This window comes from Glycine soja, chromosome 9, assembly GCF_004193775.1.
Source record: "Glycine soja cultivar W05 chromosome 9, ASM419377v2, whole genome shotgun sequence".
In the NCBI taxonomy this organism is placed as follows: domain Eukaryota; kingdom Viridiplantae; phylum Streptophyta; class Magnoliopsida; order Fabales; family Fabaceae; genus Glycine; species Glycine soja.
The window spans coordinates 41,278,142-41,303,248 of NC_041010.1; the positions used below are offsets into that span (position 1 = coordinate 41,278,142).

The following is a 25,107-nucleotide window of genomic DNA, read 5'->3' on the forward strand; positions in this document are numbered from 1 at the left end:
TTTTAAATTATTTTTTATAGATCTCACGTCTTCACTTAAAATTGAAGGTTTCTTTTATCTTTTTTTATATAGTGAGATTTTATTTTAAGATCTTAAATAATTCTTATAGACTACACTTTTAAATATTTTATTTAAATTTTTTCATTTTTCTCTTTCCTTTTTTTTTTCTTTCTCTCTCACATTTCACTTCCCCTTCCCCTTCCTCTTCTCTACTTTTTCCCTTTCTCTCTCCCATGTTTCAGTTCCCCTTTCCCTTCTTTTTCTTCTTTCTTCCTGTTCTTTCTCTCTTTGTTGCACCTTATCTCTGGTTAGAGATCTTATGATGAGTTCTTGTGGAAGAATAAATCTTCTACCATGGAGATCTTCTCGTTTACTCTATTGGAAGATCTAGTAAAGATCTATTATTGGGTCTATGAATATATGTGAAGATCATCCGTTAAAGATATCCTTAGTGCCTAAAATAAACACACTTTTAGATATGACACAATCTAACCTAAGATTTTAAAAGGTTTTTCGCAAGAGATTTTGATGTGGACCCAATCTTAGTCAAAGATTTGATTCAGTTTTGGTCGAGAACAAAAATGTTCAACTTAGATTTTTAATCTAGTTGAGCTAAAAAAGTGTTTGTCTACTAGAACTTTTATGGATGAGAATAATTCTATAGACCCTTATCTTAGCAAAGGAAAGTCTCAAGGAAACTTTTATGGTAAAAGAAATGTTAAATAATATAATTTTTTTAGCTCATTATTGAAATTCATGTATAATTTCTATTGAAATTTTTTTATTCCTTGCAACAAAATTGTTATTGAAAAACAACTACTTTTTTAATCTATATAATATATAGAATAAATATTTTAAATATAATTAGATTTTACATTTTTTAATTTTAAATTATATTATAATCAAATTTCATAATGAATAAATATTCTTGAACAAATAAATTATATTTTATATTTATGATAAACAAATTGTATTGTAGTATATGGTTATTATTAATTATTGATAACTAGTATTTTAGCTTATGTAATGTATAAGATAGATATTTATTTTATATAACTAACATTTACAACAAAAGGTAATTTTGAATATATATATATACATATTATAATTAAAATTTAAACAAGAAGATATATTTTAACACATCAATTTTGTTTTAGATTTATGGTAATCAATTTATATTGTGGCACAAGGTCATTTTTAATCATTGATATTTTTTGTTTAAGAATTATTGAAATTCAATATAGAATTAAATAGGTAAGGGATAAATTGAAAGCCAACATTACATTGATCTAACAGGTATTAAGCTTAGATCCCACACCACGAACAAGATCTTGAGTTCAAGTCTTATGAACAAAAAAAGTAATTATTAAACATGCCCCTTAATTGCTAAATATGATATTTTGTACTTTTAATATTTTTTTAAATATCCCTCACTTCCACATGTTTTTCCTTTTTTTTTTTCTTTTCACCACATAAAAAAAAGTAATGCTTACACATACTAGATTTATCAATCAAGAAAAAAAAAAACTAGGTAAGTGGGTTTTCCCCGTATCTCTGCTTGTCTTTCATGAATTGTTTCTTCATCCGCATTTGTCGTTGAAGAAATAATGTCACCCTTCCATTTTATGACATTGTTGCATCGCATCTTAATTTTAAACAATGCACCATTAGCACATCAGCTGTGCGGATGGAGTCAACCTACGCATCGCCAAGTTTCTCTGATCTTGCCATTGTCACTTGAGGCTTTATATCGCTAATGTTGACCACCACCTGTTTTGTCAAGATCATTTCTCCACAAAACTTGCTCGTTACAATGTAGTCACCCACATGATCTCACCCCCTAGTTTCTAACAATTAAACACCTTTTAGTATATAACAATTTAATGGGAGAAATAGTGACCTATAGAATGAAGTTACTCAAATTTAGTTTTGAAAAGTAAAATATGAAATTCATACTTTCAAAATGCAGTTTTTGAAAACCAAATTCTTGAACATATGGTCATTGAAAATATATTTGGAAATTATTTTTTGGACAAGGATGTTTTTTTTTTAAAAAATATTAAATGCACAAAAAGGGAGGCATGCAATATTTAACAATTGATTGGAAAAAAAGTGCTTAAGAGGGGAGACACAATTAAATTTTTTCCACTTAAGTTTTTCGAAGGTGATTAGATATTGATAAAGCCAATAAATACTTCATGAAAAAGTGTTCATATATGAAATAATATCAAAAAAGATAAATTGAAAGAGAAAAGAGGATATAAAAAAAAATTAAGAACACTTTTGTTGAAAAAAAACTCTTAATTGAAAAATAATTCCTAAGAATGTTTCCATTCAAGATAAGTATTGTAATTTATATGAGAGGATTTCTTAAAATTTTTGAAATTAAATGAAAAAAAATATGAAAATGATATATTAAAATATATAATTAGTTAACAAAAGAATACAACTAAAAATAGAAGAAACACAATGTTGTTAGAACTTGACCACTCATTAAACTGATGAGTCATTGGTTAAATCACATAAATTGATATAAGTTATTATGAATAGATTTAAATATTTAATATTTCATTTTTTTCTTCTATAATCTAAATTGAGTCATATATTTTTTTAAAAGTAAACTCTTTCAAATTCTATTTTATTTTTATAAAATCTATATCCAATGCATGTTGTGAATAAATTGATTTAACAATTAAGAATCATATTCCTTTTAATGTTTTTTTTATTTATCAAAACATGTACCGTAACGTCTTTTGTTACAATAGACAATCATATATAAATTTGCTAAAGATTAAATTTTCAAAGCCAAAAAGGTTTGAAATCACACTTCAAGCATATTAAAATAATCAATATAATTCATTTGTGTATAAACTAAATCATGAAATCCGATACTCAAGCAATTACTAACAATCCTAAATGAGAAACAATAAAATCCATTCACCCACAAATGACCCTTTATTCTAATAAATACTAACAAGTCTAAAATCAAACTAAATGAGATAGTATTTCTTCAAGCCTCCTTAGTCTCACTAATTTCGTCTCCATGCTTTGAAAACAACATTAGCCAATGAGGTATATATTCTCAATGAATAAAACACACAACATAAAATATTTCACAAATAGTGTTTGTTCTCACTAGACGCAGCAATCAGGAAAGTCAACTATGGTATCCATGTTCTTCTAAAATAATGCTAGTAATAAATATCTTAAAATAGTAGTTTTCTTGTAAATATTACAACATCATCTCACTTGCCTTTCACATAACAACAATTAATTATTGAAAATATCAGAATCAATCTACACACACTAAATTAATTAAATTCTATGACATCCAACTATTATGTGGAGATATAATCGTTCCTTGAAGAAGTTACCCCAATCCTAGTAATGTGGAGCACTAGCTCAATCTTATGTGGAGATATACTTTTTACTCAAAGAAGTTACCTCATTATCAATAATGTGGAACACTAGTTCAATCTCATGTAGAGATATACTCATTCTTCAAAGAAGTTACCTTAATCTCTTGTAATGTGGAGTACTGACTTAATCTCATGTGGAGATGTACTCCTTCCTCGAAGAAATTACCTCAATTACCTTAATCTCTTGTAATGTGGAGTACTAGTTCAAACCCATGTGGATACATACTCCTTTCTCAAAGTTACCTCAATTTTTTATAATGTGGAGCACCAACTAAATCTCATGTTATCAAACAATCATATATAAAAATATGATATCAAACATATCCCGATTAATTAAATCAACCAAGAACCTATCACAATTCAATTGATTACAAACACACACTACACAACCATGGTCCTTCTCAATTACTTAGAATATTTCAAATTATTTATGAAAAAAATAATCTTCAAAGAATATACCATGACAGTTTTAAAGGAAAAAATGTGTTTTACTCACCTCTTAAAGATATTCTTAAGCCTTTAGAAGCTTGCACAACATATCCTATAGTCATAGGACACTTCCTTCCTATGCATTCCCATTTTTTCCAACTATTTTTATCTCACTTTGTTCTTTGTTTCTAGGTCTCTCTTTAGTTGATGTACCTTGATTTTTCTAATATCTATTTATACTAATTTCTAGCCATTTTAATTATCTACTATTGATTGTAACTTATCTTATCTTATTTATCTTATATATAAATATAAAATAAATCTAATATCTTATTTTATTTATCTTATATATAAATACAAAATAAATCTAATATATTATCTTATTTTATTTACCTTACATGTAAATACAAGAGAAACTATTTTATTTTAAAAAATACTAGATAAAACAAATATTCCATTTTGTCTTATCTAAACTATATATATGAATTTTCTATCTTGTTAGTTATTTTTTCTATAATAAATATTATTATTATTTTTGGGATGTTACATGTATATCATTTTTTAATATTTTAATTACTTTTTATTTTAATTAGAGTTAATCATCCGAACCTAGTATGTAAATCTGCCCCTGCTCCATATAAAGGAACATTTTGCCTTTTTTTATTTGTTTTCAAATACTTAATACAAATAATATTGAGCCTTGAATAAATAATTAAAATAAAAACATTCAATGAAAAATAAAAAATTAAATACCATATTAATTTTTCAGAAACCATTAAAATGTATATTTTAAATAATATTCTTAATGGATTGTTTTAGGAACTATTAATTGTATCTAATTAAATTGTATTTTGTTTAAATTGGAAAATAATTAATATTTTTACCATACTTTTAAAAATTAAATACTTGGATTTTTGCTTTAAAAATTTACATTTTAATTCCATAGCATGAAAAAACGTGCAATTAATTTTCTTCTAAATATGAAATAAATAATTGTTCGAAGTCATATAGAATTTAATATTATTACCATATTTTAATAGTATTTTGTAATAATTTTTTTATTTATTATTTTAACTATTACTATCAAAATTATATCAATATAGAAATTTTTCTTGCTGTATAGAAATGCTTAATAAAAATTTGAGCAAATCACACTTTGCATTTCTACTCTTTTTTTTTTTTGAATTACACACAATATTATTTTTTAATATTTCTACACTAATTCCATTTAATGTTTAAAAACATTACACTCATACCGCTTTTTATCTTATTATTTATTAAAACATGTACATTATTTTTTTTTTTTAAATATTTTAATTGCTTTTTATTTTAATTGGAGTCAATCATCCAAACCTAGTATTTTAATCTACCCCTGCTTCATATAAAGGATCATTTTGCATTTATTATTTGTTTTCAAACTCTTAATAAAAACAATATTGAGCCTTCAATAAATAATTAAAATTAATACATTTAATGAAAATAATCAGATACAGGAAAAATAAAAAATTAAATTCCTTATTAATTTTAAGAAACTAATAAAATACATATATTAATTAATATTATTAATTTATTGGTTTTGGAACTATTAATTATTTTTATTTAAAAGGAAAATAATAAAATATTTTTTATAATAATGAATTTTAAATTAAATACTTTGATTTTTTACTTTAAAAGTTATATTTTTAATTCCTTAGCATGAAAAACGCGTGCATTAAATTTCTTCTAAATATGAAGTAAATAATAGTTGAAAGTCATATAGAAGTTAATATTATTACCATATTTTAATATTTTGTAATAAATTATTTATTTATTATTTACTATTATTTTAATAAACAATTATTATCATAATATTACTAATTTAGAAAATTTTTAATGCTTATATAAATGTATAATAAAAACTTGAGCAAATTACACTTATATTCTTAGTCTTTTTTTGAATTACTCATAATATTTTTTTTTCTATTTTTATATTAGGGACGGATCCAAACTCGAATTATAGGGGTCAATCATAGAAAGATAATATTTATCTAATGAATTATATATAATTAATTTGTATAAAAAAATTCATAAATTAATATTTCAATATGTTAATTACATTAATAATTAAATTAAGTTTTTGGTTTATTCAATGCAATGTCTTTCAATCATTGTCAGGAAATCAAGGTTCCCCTCCCATGAATGTGCGTCTGCCCATGCTTACGAGGGAGATTGTCATAAATATTATACAAGGAAAACTACTGTGTAATTCAAAAAAAGCTTTTGGGGGTGTTAATGTAATTTGATTTAAAAATTTAATTTTCTTATAAAATATTTATTATACTTTAAATTAAAAATATAGAAATAATTGACTATTTTAAATTTTAAAGTAATTTGATAGTAAAGAGAGTCTAGTTGAATTGATTGAATAATTATATGTATGATTTGTTATAAATTTTTTGATATTATTTTTAATTTTTATGCATTAAAAAAGTAATTTGATAAATGTATTTTATATTATTATTTTGACAGCATTTAATATCTTTATCTTCAATTTTTTATCCTTAAAAAAAAATCTACAGTTTTTGATAATATTTTTTTATCTTCAGCATTTAATATATATATTTTAATAAATAGCTCTGAAAATATGGTGATGGCATCAAACAAGCACTGTGGTACAGTAAAAGAGAGCGCGCGCGCGATGTGACTTTGGCGAAAATGAATTTGGTGCCAAACCAAACCCCTCTTTTTCTTTTTCCCTCTCATTTCAAACGCTTTTCACCTTCCCTCCTCTTTCTTCTCTAAACCCTACCTCCCTAACCCCCCTTCCCCAATTTCTTTTCTCCTTTTTTAAAATTCTAAATTTTCCCCCAAATTCGCAGATTCAAAAACTTCCACCTTCTTATATTTTTCCTAGTTCAATCGTTCAACGCCGTTTGTTCTCGAAAATCAGCGCCTAATTTTTCAACCCTAATATATACTCGTCGGGAATTTCAATGTGTCTTTCACTCTCTTCACCAGCGATGGCCGCAGAGGAGCCATTGGATGCTTCCCCCTCGCCGAATCTGTTTTCCGAAACCCTAAGTGCCGCCGAATTGGTCGCCGATTTGGCCGGTTATTACGCTCAGTCACCGACAGGCGGCGGTTCTACTCTTCCGGAGGATTCCGATGAGGACACGGCGGCAGACGATACCGGCGTGCCTTCCTCGTTCCGGCAGCTCAACCACGATGACTCGTCTTCTCTGTGGTCGTCGGCGTTGGGTTCCAATTCGCGCGTCTCTTCGGTGGCGCCGGAATCGTGGATTGCTGCACAAGGAAATTGGCTCTTACCTGAAACTAAAGGTTCAGACGGTGCTGAACCCGCCTCTGAAGCTGTGCCTTCTAAGATGGTAGTTGTTGTCGTTGTTCTGTTTCGATTCCTTTTTTTTTCCTCGCTTAAATTTATTTTATTGATGATAATGTATTTTGTTTAACAGGGAGCAGGGCTTCTGAATCTTGGCAATACTTGCTTTCTCAACGCTATTCTGCAATGCTTTACGCATACGGTGCCTCTGGTGCAGGGTCTTCGTTCAAGCACTCATCTTATCCCTTGTTCTGGTGAGTTATGCTTGTTTGAATTTAATTTTGAAATTTTTCGCAAGTGTTTAGTTTTAGTTTATTGGGTGATTTGCAGTATTGTTGGGGGTTACTGATGATAAGATGTTTAGGTATTATTTGATTTTTGTGTTTGGCTGATTTAGAGGGTGGAATTATTTTTTGGATTGAAATTGGTAAAGCAGCACCTTTACTGTTGCTTGCTCCTTGCAATTATGTGTATAATTTGAGTGTGCTTTGATGATTTTTCTTATATGAAGATTTTGATTTTTTGGAATCGGAAATTTCAGGTCATAAGGATGGGTTCTGTGTCATTTGTGCTCTTCGTATCCATGTTGAACGTTCCTTAGTGGCTCCAGGAGGGACACTTTCACCCTTGAAATTTGTGAACAATTTGAACTGTATCCTTCTTTTACGACTTTCATGATTATTGTTTAACTAGCTTGCAGACTTTCATGATTATTGTTCCATTATTGGCTCATGAAATATAACCTTTAAATAAATGTTGCAAGATTGCTTTCTTTTTTTTCCGGATGGCTGTTGTGATCCATAACCATAATCATCACAGATTTTTCTTCTGATTTTAGAAGATATCAGCAGGAGGATGCCCATGAATTCATGCAGTGTGCCTTAGATAAACTGGAAAGATGTTTCCTAGATTTGAAGAAGAGTAATTTAAATTTTGAAGATGATAATCTTGTAGAGAAAGTTTTTGGAGGTCGTTTCATTAGCAAAGTATGATGGTGAAGTACATTGTTAAACAATTTGGTTTTTGGCTTATTTATGATTTGTATTGTTGTGTTGGTAATTGTTATATTTTCCTGGATTGTGTTTTTGTTTTGATTAAGAATGTTGTGTTTGCTAATTATTATCTTCTCCTTGTGTTTCAGCTTCAATGTTCTACTTGTGGCCACACTTCCAACACTTTTGAGCCACTCATTGATATGAGTTTAGAGATAGATAATGTAGATTCTCTTCCAAGTGCTCTGGAATCTTTTACTAAGGTGGAAAACATTGATGAAAACTTTAGATGTGATAACTGCAAGGAAGAAGTGTCCATGGAGAAGCAGCTTATGTTGGATCAGACACCATCAGTTGCAGCATTGCATTTAAAGAGATTTAAGACCAATGGGATCCTTGTTGAAAAGATTGATAAGCATATTGATTTCCCATTGGAGTTAGACTTGCAGCCTTACACCATTAAAGTTATGGAAGACCTAGTGGCTGAAAATGATGTGAGTTGTGATTTTATAACTACATTTACATTTTACTAGATCTTTGTGTGTAGGTAGTTTGAGTATTCTTTTTCCCATGCAAATTCTGTGTTCTGACTCATTTTTATTGATAGGTACCGTTGAAATATGATTTATATGCCATTGTTGTGCATACTGGACTTTCATCTACCTCAGGGCATTACTTCTGCTTTGTTCGCTCTGCTCCAGACACATGGCATAAGTTGGATGATTCAATGGTATCATTGTTTCCCCCTGGGTGTGCTTAATTATTTTTGCATATGATATGTTTAATAATAAAAAGGTTTGAGTGTTTTCCTAGGGTTTGTTCATTGTACAAGATAATTATTTCTCACTTGTGTTAAGTTTATCAAATCTATCCTTTTGTTTGAAGGGTTCACGCTTTTGGTTTTACATGTTGAATGAACACTTCTCTAGAGTTTCATATGTTTATTGCAATAAAAGTTTATCAAACAGTTGTTCATTTGTTTTTAGCTCATTGTACCTTATTACCTATATAAGAATATGGAATTGCTATGGTTGAAATCTTGGCAAGATTTTACTTGTTATTTCCTCATTTTCAGCCCCTAGGTCTTCTATAACTAATAAATTCTTTTCTTCTGAAGTTTCTTTTGCACATGGTTTGTGCTTTTTTAATTATTGTGTTGCTTAATGTTTGTTTTAAAACTAAACATGTAATGTTTGGGTTCTTTTTCTTCAGGTTACTAAGGTGTCGGTAGACTCTGTACTGTCTCAGGAAGCGTACATATTATTTTATGCGCGACAGGGTACTCCATGGTTTTCAAGTATTATGGAAGAGAAAACACAATGTTTGGATCCGAATATTATGACTACATCTCCTAAGTCTGTTTTAGACGTTGGTGACAACATGTCTAAATCAAATCCTATTTTACTTCCCAATATTGAAAGAGGTGTGGCTGATGTATCCAAAGAATATTCTGAGCCTCGCTTTGATTATTATTGTCAAGAAGATCACAATTTTCTTGAAATAAATGATACTGAAGATGCTACTCATGGCTTTGGACAGTTGCTCTCTGGATCAAATCAGGTAATTTTTGATTCGAATGGCTCTAAAGATGTTGATGTCCAAAAGCTGTTTAGTAACAGGGGACATAATGATAATACTCTTGGCTGTGGACAATTTCCCTCTGGGTCAAATCAGGAAAGTGTTGATTTGAATAGTTCAAAAGATGTTGATGCTCAAAAGCTGTTTAGGAACAGAACCACCTTGGATGATAGTGCCATGCTTGACATGGGAAATTCATATATTGAGAATAGTAGTCTTGATAATAACAACCGTCAGGAAGGTGGTGATTTTAGAGAGAATGCTGGTTTCCATTCTTTAACTCCGCCTAACTCGCCTCCTGATGATGCTTCAGGTAGTCAAATATACTTTTGCTAAATGTCCTTTTTTTCAGCATTATTTTTATGAATGACTTTTTTTGTTTAATGAGCTTGAGTTGGATTTCTCAGATAAGTTCCACAACTCACGTGGTAATTTGAAGAGGGAGAATCTTCGGAGCTGTAAAAGATCATCAAACAAGTTAACTGGGGTTTCTGAAGAAAGACGAGAAGCTGTGAAATATCTTTGCAAGAATCGTTCAAGGAGGGGGTTACTTTTGAAATTTGTTACTTCGAACAAAGTTCTGGACAAGAAGAGAAAAAAGATGGATTCTTCGCAGTGTAAGAAAAGCACCAAAAAATCAAACCATACATCTGTCAGCCCCCCTGTGGCAGCTGGGAGTTCACAGTGAATATTCTTTGGTAGTTTGGCGTTTTGGCAATGTAATTGAGTTCTTTTGGTGAAAAGCCTACAGCATTTATCTTTTTGTTAAAACTTGTCAATACCCAGTGGCTAGTCCTCACCACCGAATTGTATAGTTTCACACCCAAGTGAGAGATGCATGAATGTACTGGTTGTCTGGATATGTTCCCCTTTCTGCACAGGTAGAACATAGCCAGTGAGGACAAGGATGTTTAAACAATTACATTGATAAATAAGACGATCTTAAGTGATTCCGAACATCTTAACATTGATCAAATCGGAAAGAGCCAGTAGTATTACACTAGTATTTAATTTTTTGGCTCAACTTTCCGGTTTGCGTATGGCGTTTGTATAAAAGTTTCTAGTTATTACCTACTTAGCTTGTCATTTAAGCATCTGTACAAAAACTAGTATTGCTCATGTCTAAGGCCGGCCATTACTAAACAAATATTCTTTAATTAATGTAACTTTAAAAACGTCAATTACTAAGTAGCTCTTGATCATGTCAAGCGCTTGTCTTGATTGCTAACACCGGAAATGTGAACTATATAAGGAATTACTATGCCTGCAAAAAATCCCTTTCCCCGTTCGGTTTTTCACAAATTACGTGAAACTAAGTGATTTTTGTCTTCTGATCGTACAATCCTGAGCAATGGACAGGTCACCTGCCAATGATCTTCCTGATCTTGACTTTTCAAGCCCAGGAAACACTAACAAACATGTTGTGGTTGTGATGGATGGGATGACAGAGTTCACCACTGATACTCTTCAGTGGGCACTTGATAATGTCGTTACTGCTGGCTGCATACTCACTCTTCTTGGAGTCATGCCATGGCTTAACATTCCACGTACGTGAGTGTAACTTAGTTTGGCTTTACTGTTTCTGCTTTAGCAATATTCATGGGATTTTTTTTTTTAATTTCATAAACAGCATAACCCACTAAACTAGACGTTTATGAAATTGAAACTGATAGTCCCCATCAGGCTTAGTGGTAGCAATAAACAAAATAACCATGCACTAATAGGTCCTGTTACAAATCCTCATATATGATAATTTGCTTATTTTTATAAATAGTATCTTTAAAGTAATATCTGTATTATTTTTTTTATTGGTTCATGTATGCTTATTAGCATCTTTAATAGAAAATTTTATTTTAAGATTTTAGTTATCTCTTTTTGTATCTTGTAGTTTCACATCATTATTAAAATTTCATTTTTTACTTTAATAATATATCTCATTTTGAGATCTTAAATCGTTTTTTTTTTAATTTTACAGAATGTAAATCAATTTTATGAAAAAAATAAAAAAATATTATTTTTTTAAATGAATGCAGATCTTACAATTCTTCTACAAGAATTAGATCTACATGGAGATTCAATATCTTATAGATCTTAATAAAAGAATCATAACAAAGTTTCTATTACCAATAATAACAATAGTTATTTTTTTTTTAAATAACTTCCCTCGATAAAATGACACGTTTAACATCTACTGTAAATAAAAGTGAGGTAAGAATTGGTTCAATGAAGGAGTCTTCGGAAATTATCTCACCAGAAATCATGTATTGTTGTGTAGTGTTTTTGAAGACAAGAAATGATTTTTGGACGGAGGAATTGGAAGATGCACCACCAGTGAAGGAGAAAAATGGGTGTGGAAATGATGCCAAGTATCTGAAGCGTCAAGCTGTTATAGATCTTTGCAGAAAATACGGGGTACAAAACTATACTAAGAGGCTACTACTTTACAATCACATTTCATTTCATTTGTTATTTTACATATTGCACAGTTGTTATTTTTGCATGCAGCACTTTTTCTTCTTCTTCTCAATATGTAACCAGTCATTGCTGCATTAATGCAGGTTGTACCACAGAAGAAAATTGTAATGGGTTATCCTCAACGACTGTTGGTTGTGGAGCAAGTTGCCACCCTTTGTCCAACATGGGTGGTCTTTGACGGGTATATTGTATCCATTGGAATTAAAAATTCAGATTCAATGATATTAATTTGTTATTTTAGAACGTTTAATTGGTTATAGAAACAAAAATTTACTTCCAAAATGATCTTCATTTGCTGCTTGGTATATATAGATTGAGTTGAAATGAAATGTTATTGCTAATAAGTTATTTCATGTTTTGATGAGGAGGATTTTAATTCACGAAAAAAATGCTATATGGAACAGATCACATAAAAGGAACAAAGATTTCTATGCTAAAAAAATTCCATGCAACATTTTCATGGTGAATGATGATGGAAGGGTTGACATGATCAAAAGCAGGCAGATGAGTCATAACGGCGAAAGCATTTCTACAGAATTGGCACTGTCTACGCCTCAAATGACAGTTTCAGAGGAATCAAAGGATACTAATAAGTGAAGAGAAGATATGGATGACAAAACCAGCACTTTGTTCGTTAGGAAAAATCACTTGCTCAACTAAAAGCACTAGTCACGCACGGATATATTATATACCACCACACACTTGACAATTAAGGGTGTTGAAACCTAAACTCACAGAAATAGTGACCAGAGTGTTCGATCGATCGCATACTATTTTCAGATATATGTAATAAAAGTGTAAAAGTCTCTTTTACACTTGTTAATCATAAATCGTCATACGATAAGTTTATTTATTTTTATATAATTATTTTAAAAATTATGTCTAGTATCCTTTTAATTGATTGACGTGGCAATAACTTTAATAATCATAATGCATGTCTATGATGTCTACGAAAATAAAAAGTGTGGTTATGGTATTAACAGAAATTTAAGAATTTTGGTACAATTTGTTTAGGTTAAAAGTTAGAGCAATGATTTGCATAGTCGTCATTTTCACATATCATATAACTATTAATACTTATTTTTTTAATTGTATAGTCTTTAATTATATTATCAATTATATCTGTGCGTGACTAGTACTTGTAGTTGGAGCGATAATTTTTTTCTCATTTTTTTTAATTGCTATAGAATGACCAACAAACAACTAAGATGATAAGAGTGATTACGCCAAAGAGAGGCAGAAAGAGTTTCGTAAACTCTAAACATATTTTTTCATGCAAATATATATATTTAATCAGAAGAGCAATTACAAGATGAGAATAGTTTCGCGCGATAATGCATGCAAATTAATAATGATTATGGAAATACTTTTGTTACATAAAAATCACGAGTTGATAACAACAACGTGCATATAATGGTGACGAAATGACTGATACATTATTAATGATTATGATCCTGTTATTAATACCATACTTATTCTTGATACAGCAAAGGGGAGACTTGCATATCTATTGTGCATTGAAGAGTAGTTCTTAATTAGGGAACATAGCCACCATGGCCACCACCACTTTCACCGCCTCCTCCAAAACCACCACCATGTGCCCCAGCAGCCCCATACCCGCCTCCTCCACCACCACCCGCGCCGCCACCGTATCCACCTCCATGAGCTCCTCCATCACCATAACCTCCTCCACTTCCACCACCTCCTCCATAACCAATGCCATGTTCTCCACCTGCACCATACCCTCCACCAGCTCCACCTCCTTCACCAACTCCATAGCCAGCAGCACCATGGTCTCCGCCAGCACCATATCCCCCTCCACTTCCTCCTCCTTGACCACCTCCATAACCACCACCATGTTCTCCACCTGCACCGTACCCTCCACCAGTTCCAGCTCCTTCGCCACCACCATAACCACCTCCCCCTCCCCCTCCTTCACCACCACCAGCTCCTCCACCACTGCCATATCCACCCCCATGTGCTCCTCCTTCACTATACCCGCCTCCACCACCAGCACCACTTCCACCTCCTCCTCCATACCCAATGCCATGTTCTCCACCAGCTCCATATCCTCCTCCAGCTCCACCTCCTTCACCTTCACCATAACCACCTCCACTACCATGCTCTACACCACCACCATAACCCGCACCACCACCACCACCGCCACCATATCCAGCTCCATGATCACCACCATATCCTACACCCCCTCCTTGTCCTCCACCACTACCTCCTCCATAGCCAACAACTCCATGCTCCCCTCCATATCCACCGCCACCACCTGAACCACCACCTCCACCACCACCATAACCTCCAGCAGCAGCACCGCCATAGCCACCACCAATGCCATGGCCTACACCATAGCCTCCATCAAGAGTGAGAAGGGACCTTCTGGCAGAACTAATGCCAAGAGCCAATAGTAGAAAGAAAACAAAACAATTAAGGCTGTGTATAGAAGCCATATTGGGATTGCAGCTTGGTTGGTTTGGAGATGGAGAAGTTTTGAAGGGTATTTTTAGGGATTGGGGAAGACGCGTTGAGGGCAAAGAGTGGTTGAAGCACATGGATATCAAAGTTGGGTGTCCCCACACTGTGGCCCAATATGCCAACATACAAAGATACACTGATACTCACACCATTGTCATTCTGTGCTTTTCTGCTGTATTCCACATTCGAGTGACTGAGCATGCTATAGTAATATTACAAATACAAATAGCTACTCCAACAAACCTACGCTTTTTCTTTTCTTTTCTCAACTCCAACTTCATACCTAAAACCTACTAATTTACTAGTAGATTCTATCTAGCTGCCTTCCACCGCCACTCATCACTATTTAGTTGCACTGCCTGCTTTCTTACTCTTGTTTTCTTCTATGTGTCTTCCCTTTAATTGGTGATGAAATTCATGCCGAAAGACCTACCTATGAGGCTAACAATTAATGAAAATCAATTCACTTGTTGAAACGAGTATCATCGGATGCACACATTACTACTTACTGTGTCATTGTTGATTCTTACGTGTTACACTAATATAGAAGGCTATGTACGAGCATCAAATAATTGGCCAGATTCAGAGGGGTATGATGATATAATTGCCAAATTTGAACTGAAATTAATTGATGTTCATTTCTTACCATGCTTATCAATATACCTCAGGGTTTTTCTCATAAATGTGTGTGTGTATATATATATATATATATATGTTTATGTATAGCAGGATATTGCAACAAAAAAAATTTAGTAGGGATGTTAAATTGAGGGCCTGCAGCATTATTTTGTTCCAATAATTAGGAAAATAGAAGTTTTTATTAAGCGATAAAAGGTTTAATTGTTCATTATTTTTATGATGACTATTTATCATCATTGACCCTATGCATAGATCACTCCTTAATCTTTATCAAATCAACATTAATATTGTTTTTTGCTACATAATAGTTTAGATGCAAAATCAACAAAGAATATAAGTAAAAAAAAACATGAAAAATGAATTTCAAAGTTACAATCCATTATCTCTTGCTACATAATTTGAACGTTTATTTCATGCGAAGAGTGCTAACAAGTAACACCAATCTTTTTAATAATTTTTTCAACATAGTACTTGAGTCTCACTAATTAGGTAGATGAGTTATATATATTTTTTATGGGCAAAATAATATTATTATTAAGAAAAGGAGGCTAAATTACAGCACAAGTAGGGCAGAGGTTCAGCTTTGAGTGTTTACATAAATTGGGAAATTTAACCGCCAACCCCAAAACCCTAGTAGAAAAACAGCTGCACCAGTCTTTATAACCCCGTAATTAACAGAAATAAATCAACATGATCGGGCTGCAAGAAGGAGCCAGCTTATATGGCATGCTATCAGGATTTCTATGAAAAGGCATTATAATATCACCCTCATCATATGTTTTGCAGAGTTGCTGCTTTGAAGACCCTAACATTGCTGAAGAAAGTTATCTATGAGCACAAGCTTTGAGGATTCCGCTTTGGACTGTTGTGATTGTATACTCCCTCTTAACAGTGCCAATGTGTAAATACTGTTGTCAGCAGCTGATCACATTTGTATATCAGCCTTTTCATACTGCATTTTAAATTATGATGATAATTAAGAATTATATATCATTAAAAAAAAAGTTTGTTGGGGCAATTGTTCACGAAAACCATCCGTCCTTGTTTGTAGCACCACTAAGAATAAAGACATACCTTGCCCTTCTTCTTAGCCATGTACCAACTCCATGATCGAACCTTTATTAGATCTAATATACAGCGCACAATGGAGTTTTAATTTTTGAACATCGATAGATCCAGACAATACAAATATTTCACTACGTACACATTTATTTTTATTTCTCTTTTCTTAATATATCACACATGACTAATTAATCATGTTAACCACTTATCTCTTTTATCTTTTTCTCTAGACATATATATCCAATGAGTGTCCAATAATGTTTTTCTATCAAAAGTCACACCTTAGAATATTATTTTATTTCTCATTAACTATAACGAATTTTTATATTATTATATATCACTTTGTTACATTATGGTTTTATAATAATATTAATAAGCTTATCATAATCACTTTATAGTATACTAACCTTATGTTACATTTTTTTTCTCTTCCATTTTTTTTAACTGTACAAAAAAGTATATCCCATAAAGCACGTGACTGGTTAAATAGGGTTTAACCCACATGATTCTCAAATAAATTCTATTCACTAGCAAAGCGTGTTAAAAACAATCTTAAAAACAAATTCTTGGCACTTCCCTATTAATTCTTACTAGGGTCATATACTCATAAAAAGGGTATATTTCAGAAATGATTATTTATATACATATTACGTAGTAAATTTTAACATAATTTACCCATACAATTAGACGAAAATAAACGTGCCTTATGCAAATTTGTTATCAAACACTGAAATCCTATGTCTAGTTCTTTTCACATCGTACACTTGGGGGTGCCAATATAATACAAGCATTAATTAATGATAGAGATGCCTTCCAAAAAAAATAATTAATGGATTAACAAAAAAAACCATTTTATTAATGAAACAAATATAATTTAATTCCGTATTATCTGATAATTGTAACATTTTAATTACCGCAGAATTACGTATAATCATATAACCTATTTTTTTTATCAGCATTATCATATGATCTATATTAATTAAATTAAAAGTATAAATTTTGATAATATATAATTATAAATAAATTTTTTATTAATGTAATTTTTAAGGATATTAATGCAATTGCTCAACATTTGATTAAATAATAACGTAAAATACTCGATTGGAATCAGATTGTATTTGATGGAAAATACTCGTGTAGGTTTAGACCAAAAAAATAATAACGTAAAAAGTTTATTCTAGATAGTCGCTCGATCACTTTGAATTCTTATGGCAGAATTTTATCACGCATTTTGCATGCACTAAAAATGTTGTATAAAGAATCAATGCCGTAAGATATGAAGTATTGTTTATACTACATAATTCTAAGACAATTCTTATAACCTGTTGTTTTTCTTTCTCATTTCATCTCATCAATTATTCTATTTCATATATACTTTTGTAAAACAAGCTCTTATGTTGGCATGTTTTCCATCATGACTTCTATAACTGCAAAATATGTATATTAATACGTTTACATAGATATAAGTCTTGCAGAGCTTCCAATCCATATTCGACATATATGTATTTTTTTGATAAAAATATTCGACATATATGTAAAACATAAAAAATTAGCATACAATGTATAAATAAATAGTTTATAAGCATCCTCCTACTCGTATCCACACATTTTTTATTGTTGTAACTATAGCCACAGGGAGCTAGCTAGGATTATTTTCTTAGGAAATTTATCCATCTCAAGGGTAGTATCCACCACCGTGACCACCACCTTCACCACTCAAACCACCAGCTCCATATCCACCCCCACGTGCACCCCCGCCAGATCCGCCTCCACCGCCGCCACCAGAGCCACCACCACCATATCCTCCACCCGCTCCTTGTCCAGCACCTTCACCACCCCCATATCCACCTCCATGTGACCCACCACCACCTCCACCACTTCCACCGCCACCTCCTCCTCCATTCCCTCCACCATATCCACCACCAGCCCCACTTCCTTCCCCACCTCCATAACCAGCACCTGCACCCCCTGCACCACCACCTCCTCCTCCTCCACTTCCACGTCCACCACCATAACCACCCCCCTTTGCACCACCCCCGCCATACCCTTCGCCACCCCCTTTACCAGCTCCTCCTCCATATCCACCACCCTCAGCACCAGCACCACCGCTTCCTCCACCCGCTGCCCCATATCCAGCACCAGCACCTTCACCACCGCCAGCTCCTTCTCCATATCCAGCTCCACCATGTTCTACTCCACCACCGCCATAACCGCCGGAAACATGGTCCTCCAGAGTGAAGAGTGTTCTAGCAGCAGAGCAAATGCCTAAACACAACAACACAAAGAGAACGTTACTGAGAATTACCTTAGAATTAGTTGCCATTGCAAAGTGTGTGCGGTTTTAGAATGCAAAGTGCATGTGTGTGTATATATATAGGAATGGGCCTGGCCCATTATGCTATTGGACGGGCCTTAAAGCGCGTTTAGTGTGGCCCACTACACATGCAGAAGTTGGTCCGGTTCAAGTTCAGATAGAAACTCAGCAAAGCGCACTATTAGACCTACTAATGTGCTTTTGCTGTCAACCATTATATACCTTCCTTGATCTTGTTCTCACAGTGCTGGCTAGGCAAAGGCATGACATGTTATAAACCTAATCTTTTCTAACTGATGAAACATATATCCGTTTTCTCTTATGGATGTCCAAGTCATTCATCTATGTTGTTCACGTTTAGCACCATTGGCAAGTGTAACTTTTTTTTTTTTTTTTTTCAAATTTCAGCAGCTGTTAGCAACTAGCTTGTTCATGATCTGTGTATTTAATTATCCTGATCCATCAATTGGCTTTCTTTGATTTATACTGTTAGTAACTTATATTTGTGTATATTTTAAGCTTTTTTATTTAGTGGTATGATTGTTGGGTTGTGTGGTTCATAGAACAGAAGGTTACCGGAGTCTGATTGTGTGAATGAATCCGACTTAGTGGCCACATGTGGGAGATGGTTTAAAATTGGATCTAGAACGGCTGCAAGAATTATTGTACTCAACTTGTATGATAGATTGTGATACTGACTATTAATTTTACCAAATTTTATATTGTTTTTGAGCTACAAATCTATGATATAGTAATGCACCGAATATAGAACATTATGTATGGTTATGTCTGAATGAGTAGAATGAAATGAAACAAGAATTTAATTGGAACTATTAACAATAATTACTTTAAAAGTGATGTTTGTGAAGAGTTAGTTACTTTATACTAACAAGTAGTCGCTGATAGTTAATGATTTTTAAGAACGTTCTCAACTAGATGAGTGCGCCCTTTCAAAGGATAAAAGAAAAACAATTAAGCGGTTCAGCCACTCTTTAATTCTTCATGTTTAAAGTATTTATATCACTTGGCATTCTTTTTGTCATTTGAGATAAAGCTATGTGTGTGTGTGTGTTTTTTTTTTTTAATGAACCGTGGAAGAGGTTTTGAATACATCGAACAAAATTAAAAGTGTACTGTGCACTGATTTTGGATAGGATAAAGATGCATAATTACACTCATGTTATTTAAAACCTTGAGAGAAACAGAAAAGATAGAAAAATATAAATATAATATATGATATAATTTGATAAAAAGTAAGATAAAGAGAAAATAATGATGTTAAATATATAAATGTATGTTTATGATATAAATATTTATATATCATTACTCTTTTAAATATGTATATTAATGCTAATTAAAACCAATTATTTTAGGTTGAACCAAACAATTTGTACTATATCATGTCCACATGAACCAATGTCATACATGTGAGCCCACTTCTATTTCTTCTTTTTTCCGCCCCTCTTAAAACATTGATATAAACCCTACTTGAAGATAGGCGAGCTAAACCAAGCAATGTGGGATATGGAAGCTTTTGAAATGCTCTAAAATAACAACGCAATTTTCAAGACCTTTGTCAAGCTTGCTCTATCTTTTAGATGATATGTATTTTATCTATCAATTTGTAGAAGATGTTGTTCAAGGAACTTCATCTGAGATGTTTGATTTGAAAACCTTTTTGGATGTTTCTTATATACTCAATCTTATTTTTGTAAGGCTAACAGGAGGATGTACACTTAAAGCGCACAAAAACATTTGGATGAAAAAAAATCATGTTGAGTCTTTAATGCTTTGTTATACATCAAAATTTTGGGATATTATTCGTCTTGACTCTAATATAGCCTATATAGCAGAACTTTGGGTTGTGCTTGAAGGCTTAATGTTAGGTTTGGGGCTAGTAAGGAAAATATTAAAATAAAAGTGATAACTAATACTATATATATATATATATTCACTACCCAAATGATAGAATGAAATTTTTATTTTACTTCATTCTATGATTAATATTGTATAAGATTGATAATGATGCCTATATATATAGTTTATTTTTCTAAAGAGAAAAATCATACTAATGAAGGTTAATTTAATATTAAATTGTTAATAAGTAATTTTTTTTGGGAGTGAATTAAAAAAAGGCCTTTATCTTATAAAGTGCTTTGTATCTCGTCCACTGTACTGTAGCTCATGTTCTGATACTTTTCAATAATTCAATACATTTTTGTTTGCGGCTTCTTTTGTTTGTCTTAACTTCAAGGTAGCATAAAAAACGAAAAGGCCCTCATATATGTGCGGCCACTTATTCCACTCCTTCATAATTTTGGCAATTGAATAAGTGTTTTCGATCCAAACATCAACGAATTGCTCTTTCTAAAATAGTAAGGAGCATCAACAAAATTTTATTTTCAACTCGGATTGTTAACTATGGAAATGGAAATACAATCAATTTACTATCATGAAGATAACATAGAGTAGTATATGAAACAAGATACATAAATTATCATTTCGTATTCACAATGGTTTCACTGGAAATTTTCATCATATGACATTAATCGCGTAAGAAGGGCCTATGTATGTGGGTATGTGTGAATTGGGAAATGAGAGTTTTGTTAGAAGGAGGCGCAATAGGGCAAATGAATGGGAAGTGCACATGCAAGAGCAAGACCAAATCGATGGTCTCAAGCGTCAAGTTGTTGCTTCAAATTGAAGGCACTTATCTTTATCTTACGTAACTAGTCCAGCTATGTATCACTAAGAATATGGAAATGGAAGCTATTAGTTCCCGTACATGACATTGGAAGTAAGTTATATATTATGTAGTGGACGATCACATGAAAGTTCGAAGATTGCGGGATGGGATCCACCCATCTCCTTCTGCTTGTCTAGTGGATTGCCCTTTTGCCCTCCACGCTTGTTTGTGGGCAGAAATGTTTGACTCTAACAGCGATATATGTTGCCCACTACTTCATCTGAGAATAGCGATATATATATTTGACATTGGAAGTATGTAAGAAATGCGTTGTATTTTCATTATTTGATATAGTGTTTGATCGGGTTTATTTTATTAATTAAACCAAAGTAATTAAAATATTTTGAACCCATATCATGTTACCTTATAAACTTGTTTGTTTTGTTTAACTGTGATAACTTCATTTCTGGCATAGTGGTATTGAACACTATGTGTTTTGTCCTGAAATAAAAGATTGGATTCTTTATAGTATGGAAAATACTTTTATTCACACAATACAAAAAAATCTTCTGTTGCTTATGCCAAAAGTCATCCGTTAACCTTCGAATCCAAATGACTTCCGTACATAATTGAGTAGCTACCGCACATTTATCTTTTGTAGTAAATGAAGTCACAACAGTCTGTAATTTGGGATAACTAGCTTACCACCTATCTGAATGGACATAATCCTTGACAATAATTAATGAAAAGTTGGCAAAAGGATAAAATTCATGACTTTTTGTTAATAGGGATGCAAAACGAGTGAAAAAATTATTTGGGGATAAAATTTTTGAGATTGTGTAACTTTGGGAAGCAAAAATAACTATGTAAGTGCGGAGTTTAAAATTAAATTAAACAGCGAGATTTGATTATGGCTTTAAGTGACTAAACTTTAGTTTAATATCTTGATTGTTATATAGGTTTCTAAAATATTCTTGATTGTGAGGTGTAGACATGATGACTAATATTTAATAGTAATGGGCCATTACAAATGGTGGAAGGGCGTTGTAGATTTGGAGCCTAGGAGTCCTTCGAACCCCCGTTCGAACTTACAAATGGGTTATGGGCATTGGATCTTCTAGTCCCATTTTTGGGCATTGCTTTGTGCACCAGCACAATTATTGGTACACTCGGCAAAATAATAAAATTTCATTTTTGTCTTTCAGTAAAACTGGTAAGGATTGACGAATTCGTAAGTCTAATATATGATTTATTATCACAAAATTTAGATATGTAAATAAATTCATTATTAGATCTAAATTAATTATCATAAAATTTATTATCTAAATTTATATGTGCATTAAATATATAGAAATTTTATTGATATATATATATATTAATATTAATTATTTTATAACATAATTGACCTATTATCTTAGTGGGTTAAAAATGAAATTTTATTGTTTTACTGAATATACTAGTGTGCACAAAGCAATGAGCTCCATTTTTGTGCATGAAACCCCGAGAAGATAGATTTTCATTTAAAAAACAACCAAACTTAAACAGTAACACATTCCTTAATGTTTTCAGGTGCCCCCGTGTTTTTGTTTTTTTCTTTCTAAAAAGGTGACTCAAAAGGAGTCGCAGAATGGAATGCCGGGGGATATTTTTAATAGAAATTATATAAAATTCATTTAAATATGCAAAATATAGTAAAAATATATATACATTACAGCTAGTATTATTTTAATTCTTTTCCCTGGTAACAGATAGCCTCGGAGAATTGGATGCAGCTGGATACCTTATTAAAAATTACATAAAATTCAATAATTCAGTTAATAATGTAAAATATATATAACTAATATCATTTTTGTTCTTTCCTAATAGAGATAGGGTTCACAAATTGGAGGCTGCTTGGTAAATGACGGAGACCGCAGTATAGATATTTTTTAATGTAAGTGTTTAAGGACAGCATTGCCCAACCTTAAACATGCTTCAATTATTGATTATGGAGGACACTTTTGACTTTCTAATGTTCTACCTCGTTCCGTCCAGTAATTCCTCATACATATAATACTTAGTATAGCACAAAATTATGAGCAACAAAAATCAAATTCTTATCATTGAGAGAATATGGAGTCCCAGACCTCCACCCAAGAGCAGGAGTTTCTCAATCTCAGGTTTCCTATTATTCACTATTAACCTTTTATTTCATCCATCTATTTTTTTTTATAATTAATTTCAATAACTTGTGTTGCCAATATTTTTGTTCCATTTTTAAACTTCCCATGAAATATATCATTAATACTGCGAGGTAATATATATCTGAAACATGAAGAAAATCATCCACAAATTTTTTTCTCTAAGCTTAGCAACTATTTCTGCAGGGAAGTCCCATCAGCAGCAGACATAACTTTGGGCTTGGACATGGCCAAGGGCAGCGCGTTTTGCAAGATGGGTGAAGGTTGGACATGTATCATAACTAAAACTGAGGGGCCTGATGCTGGCAAAGTTTTCGTTAAATGTGGTGAAAATTGCACATGTACTATGTACGCCAAACACATTTGAATTTGTTCATGATTAACTACTCTAGAATGAATTGTCAATTTTTTTCAGTTGTTTGTCCTTTCCAATACTCCAACATAGTAACCCTTTTGTGTAAAATAATATACCGCAGCTGCATCTAATTATGCATTGCAACTTGCAATGTACTGAACACCCTTCTGTTCCCAAATTTTTGTGCAGTGAGGGCGAAGCAGTGTCCCCAGAATTAAATTTGTCACCTGATGTTGTGAGTAGCAGTGGCAGTGGAGCATTGTGTAAGTGTGGTGAAGGGTGGACTTGTGTCATTTTCAGGACTGATGAGGGCCCTGATGCAGGGTCTGGCAAGGGCTTTGCTGAATGCTCTGGACAGTGCTCTTGTACTATTGATGACAAATCCACCAAAGATATATAAATGATTCAAGACAAGGGTCAAGTTCATGTATGATATATATATGATGGTTGGTTACTTGGTTTACTCCGACTTTGATACATGTTTGTATTGAAGAAGAGAACTATCTTCAGTATAATGTGTGATCAGTAATAAAGGAAGTGAAGGGACTTTCATCAGTATTATGTTTGTTCGGTAATAAAGGGATTATTATCAGTATTAGTTTGTACTTAATTGCTTAAGTAGTTGAGATAATAGATTAATTTTGTAAATGCATTGTACCTGATGGTTGTATATATAATTGTGAGCGAAACTTTGGTGTATAAAAAAAGGAAAAAGGTATAATTATGTAAAAAAAATCGCATTATAATAATTATATTTTCTCTCTCTCTCTCTATGTTTTTAGTTTTTAACAAATTTTATCCTAATAAATTAATCTAGTGCATTTCATTCTAACTTTTAAGAAATTTATCTTTTTGTTATTTTACTCCTAACATAATAATATTTTCTTACCCCAAATTGTTTATTTATTTGATGAATTTTACATACAAATTTTTATTTTTTTTGACAAATTTTACCCCAACTTATTAATTTTTTTTTGTCAAATTTTACTTCTAACTTTTGTAGTTATTAACGAATAAGCGATTGTTTGGCTGGAATAAAATTCTCGTAAGTTTCTTAGAAATTAAAAATAAAAATATACTAAATTAAAAAATTGAAAGTAAAAAGAAAATTGAGATAAAAAAATACAATTAAACCTCTAACATATCTAAATATACTACCTATAATAGATCATATT

The 25,107-nt window shown here is 31.9% G+C and overlaps 5 protein-coding genes across 5 annotated transcripts; 3 read left to right on the plus strand and 2 right to left on the minus strand.

Annotated features, from left to right (window-relative positions):
* The first annotated feature begins 6,528 nt into the window (after nt 1-6,528).
* Nucleotides 6,529-10,694, plus strand: LOC114425662 (ubiquitin carboxyl-terminal hydrolase 20-like). Its single transcript, XM_028392608.1, has 8 exons — nt 6,529-7,213; nt 7,301-7,421; nt 7,709-7,819; nt 7,987-8,153; nt 8,309-8,653; nt 8,767-8,889; nt 9,372-10,050; nt 10,145-10,694. Exons 1-8 carry the CDS (start codon nt 6,821-6,823, stop codon nt 10,423-10,425), a joined length of 2,220 nt encoding a protein of 739 aa, XP_028248409.1. The 5' UTR covers nt 6,529-6,820; the 3' UTR covers nt 10,426-10,694.
* Nucleotides 10,695-11,028: 334 nt separating this feature from the next.
* On the plus strand, nt 11,029-13,095 carry LOC114425709. Its single transcript, XM_028392660.1, has 4 exons — nt 11,029-11,284; nt 12,013-12,149; nt 12,296-12,393; nt 12,617-13,095. Exons 1-4 carry the CDS (start codon nt 11,089-11,091, stop codon nt 12,807-12,809), a joined length of 624 nt encoding a protein of 207 aa, XP_028248461.1. The 5' UTR covers nt 11,029-11,088; the 3' UTR covers nt 12,810-13,095.
* A 652-nt stretch (nt 13,096-13,747) lies between these two features.
* LOC114368501 (glycine-rich cell wall structural protein 1.8-like) lies at nt 13,748-14,671 on the minus strand. The gene has a single exon (XM_028325742.1). The coding sequence runs from the start codon at nt 14,669-14,671 to the stop codon at nt 13,748-13,750; it is 924 nt and encodes a 307-aa protein (XP_028181543.1).
* A 3,401-nt stretch (nt 14,672-18,072) lies between these two features.
* On the minus strand, nt 18,073-18,976 carry LOC114368502 (glycine-rich cell wall structural protein 1.0-like). The gene is made up of 2 exons (XM_028325743.1): nt 18,934-18,976; nt 18,073-18,662 (listed from the first exon to the last, which is right to left on the minus strand). The coding sequence occupies exons 1-2, from the start codon at nt 18,974-18,976 to the stop codon at nt 18,073-18,075; spliced, it is 633 nt and encodes a 210-aa protein (XP_028181544.1).
* Nucleotides 18,977-23,421: 4,445 nt separating this feature from the next.
* On the plus strand, nt 23,422-24,580 carry LOC114367389. The gene is made up of 3 exons (XM_028324564.1): nt 23,422-23,556; nt 23,764-23,925; nt 24,122-24,580. The coding sequence occupies exons 1-3, from the start codon at nt 23,510-23,512 to the stop codon at nt 24,330-24,332; spliced, it is 420 nt and encodes a 139-aa protein (XP_028180365.1). The 5' UTR covers nt 23,422-23,509; the 3' UTR covers nt 24,333-24,580.
* The last annotated feature ends 527 nt before the right edge of the window (nt 24,581-25,107 follow it).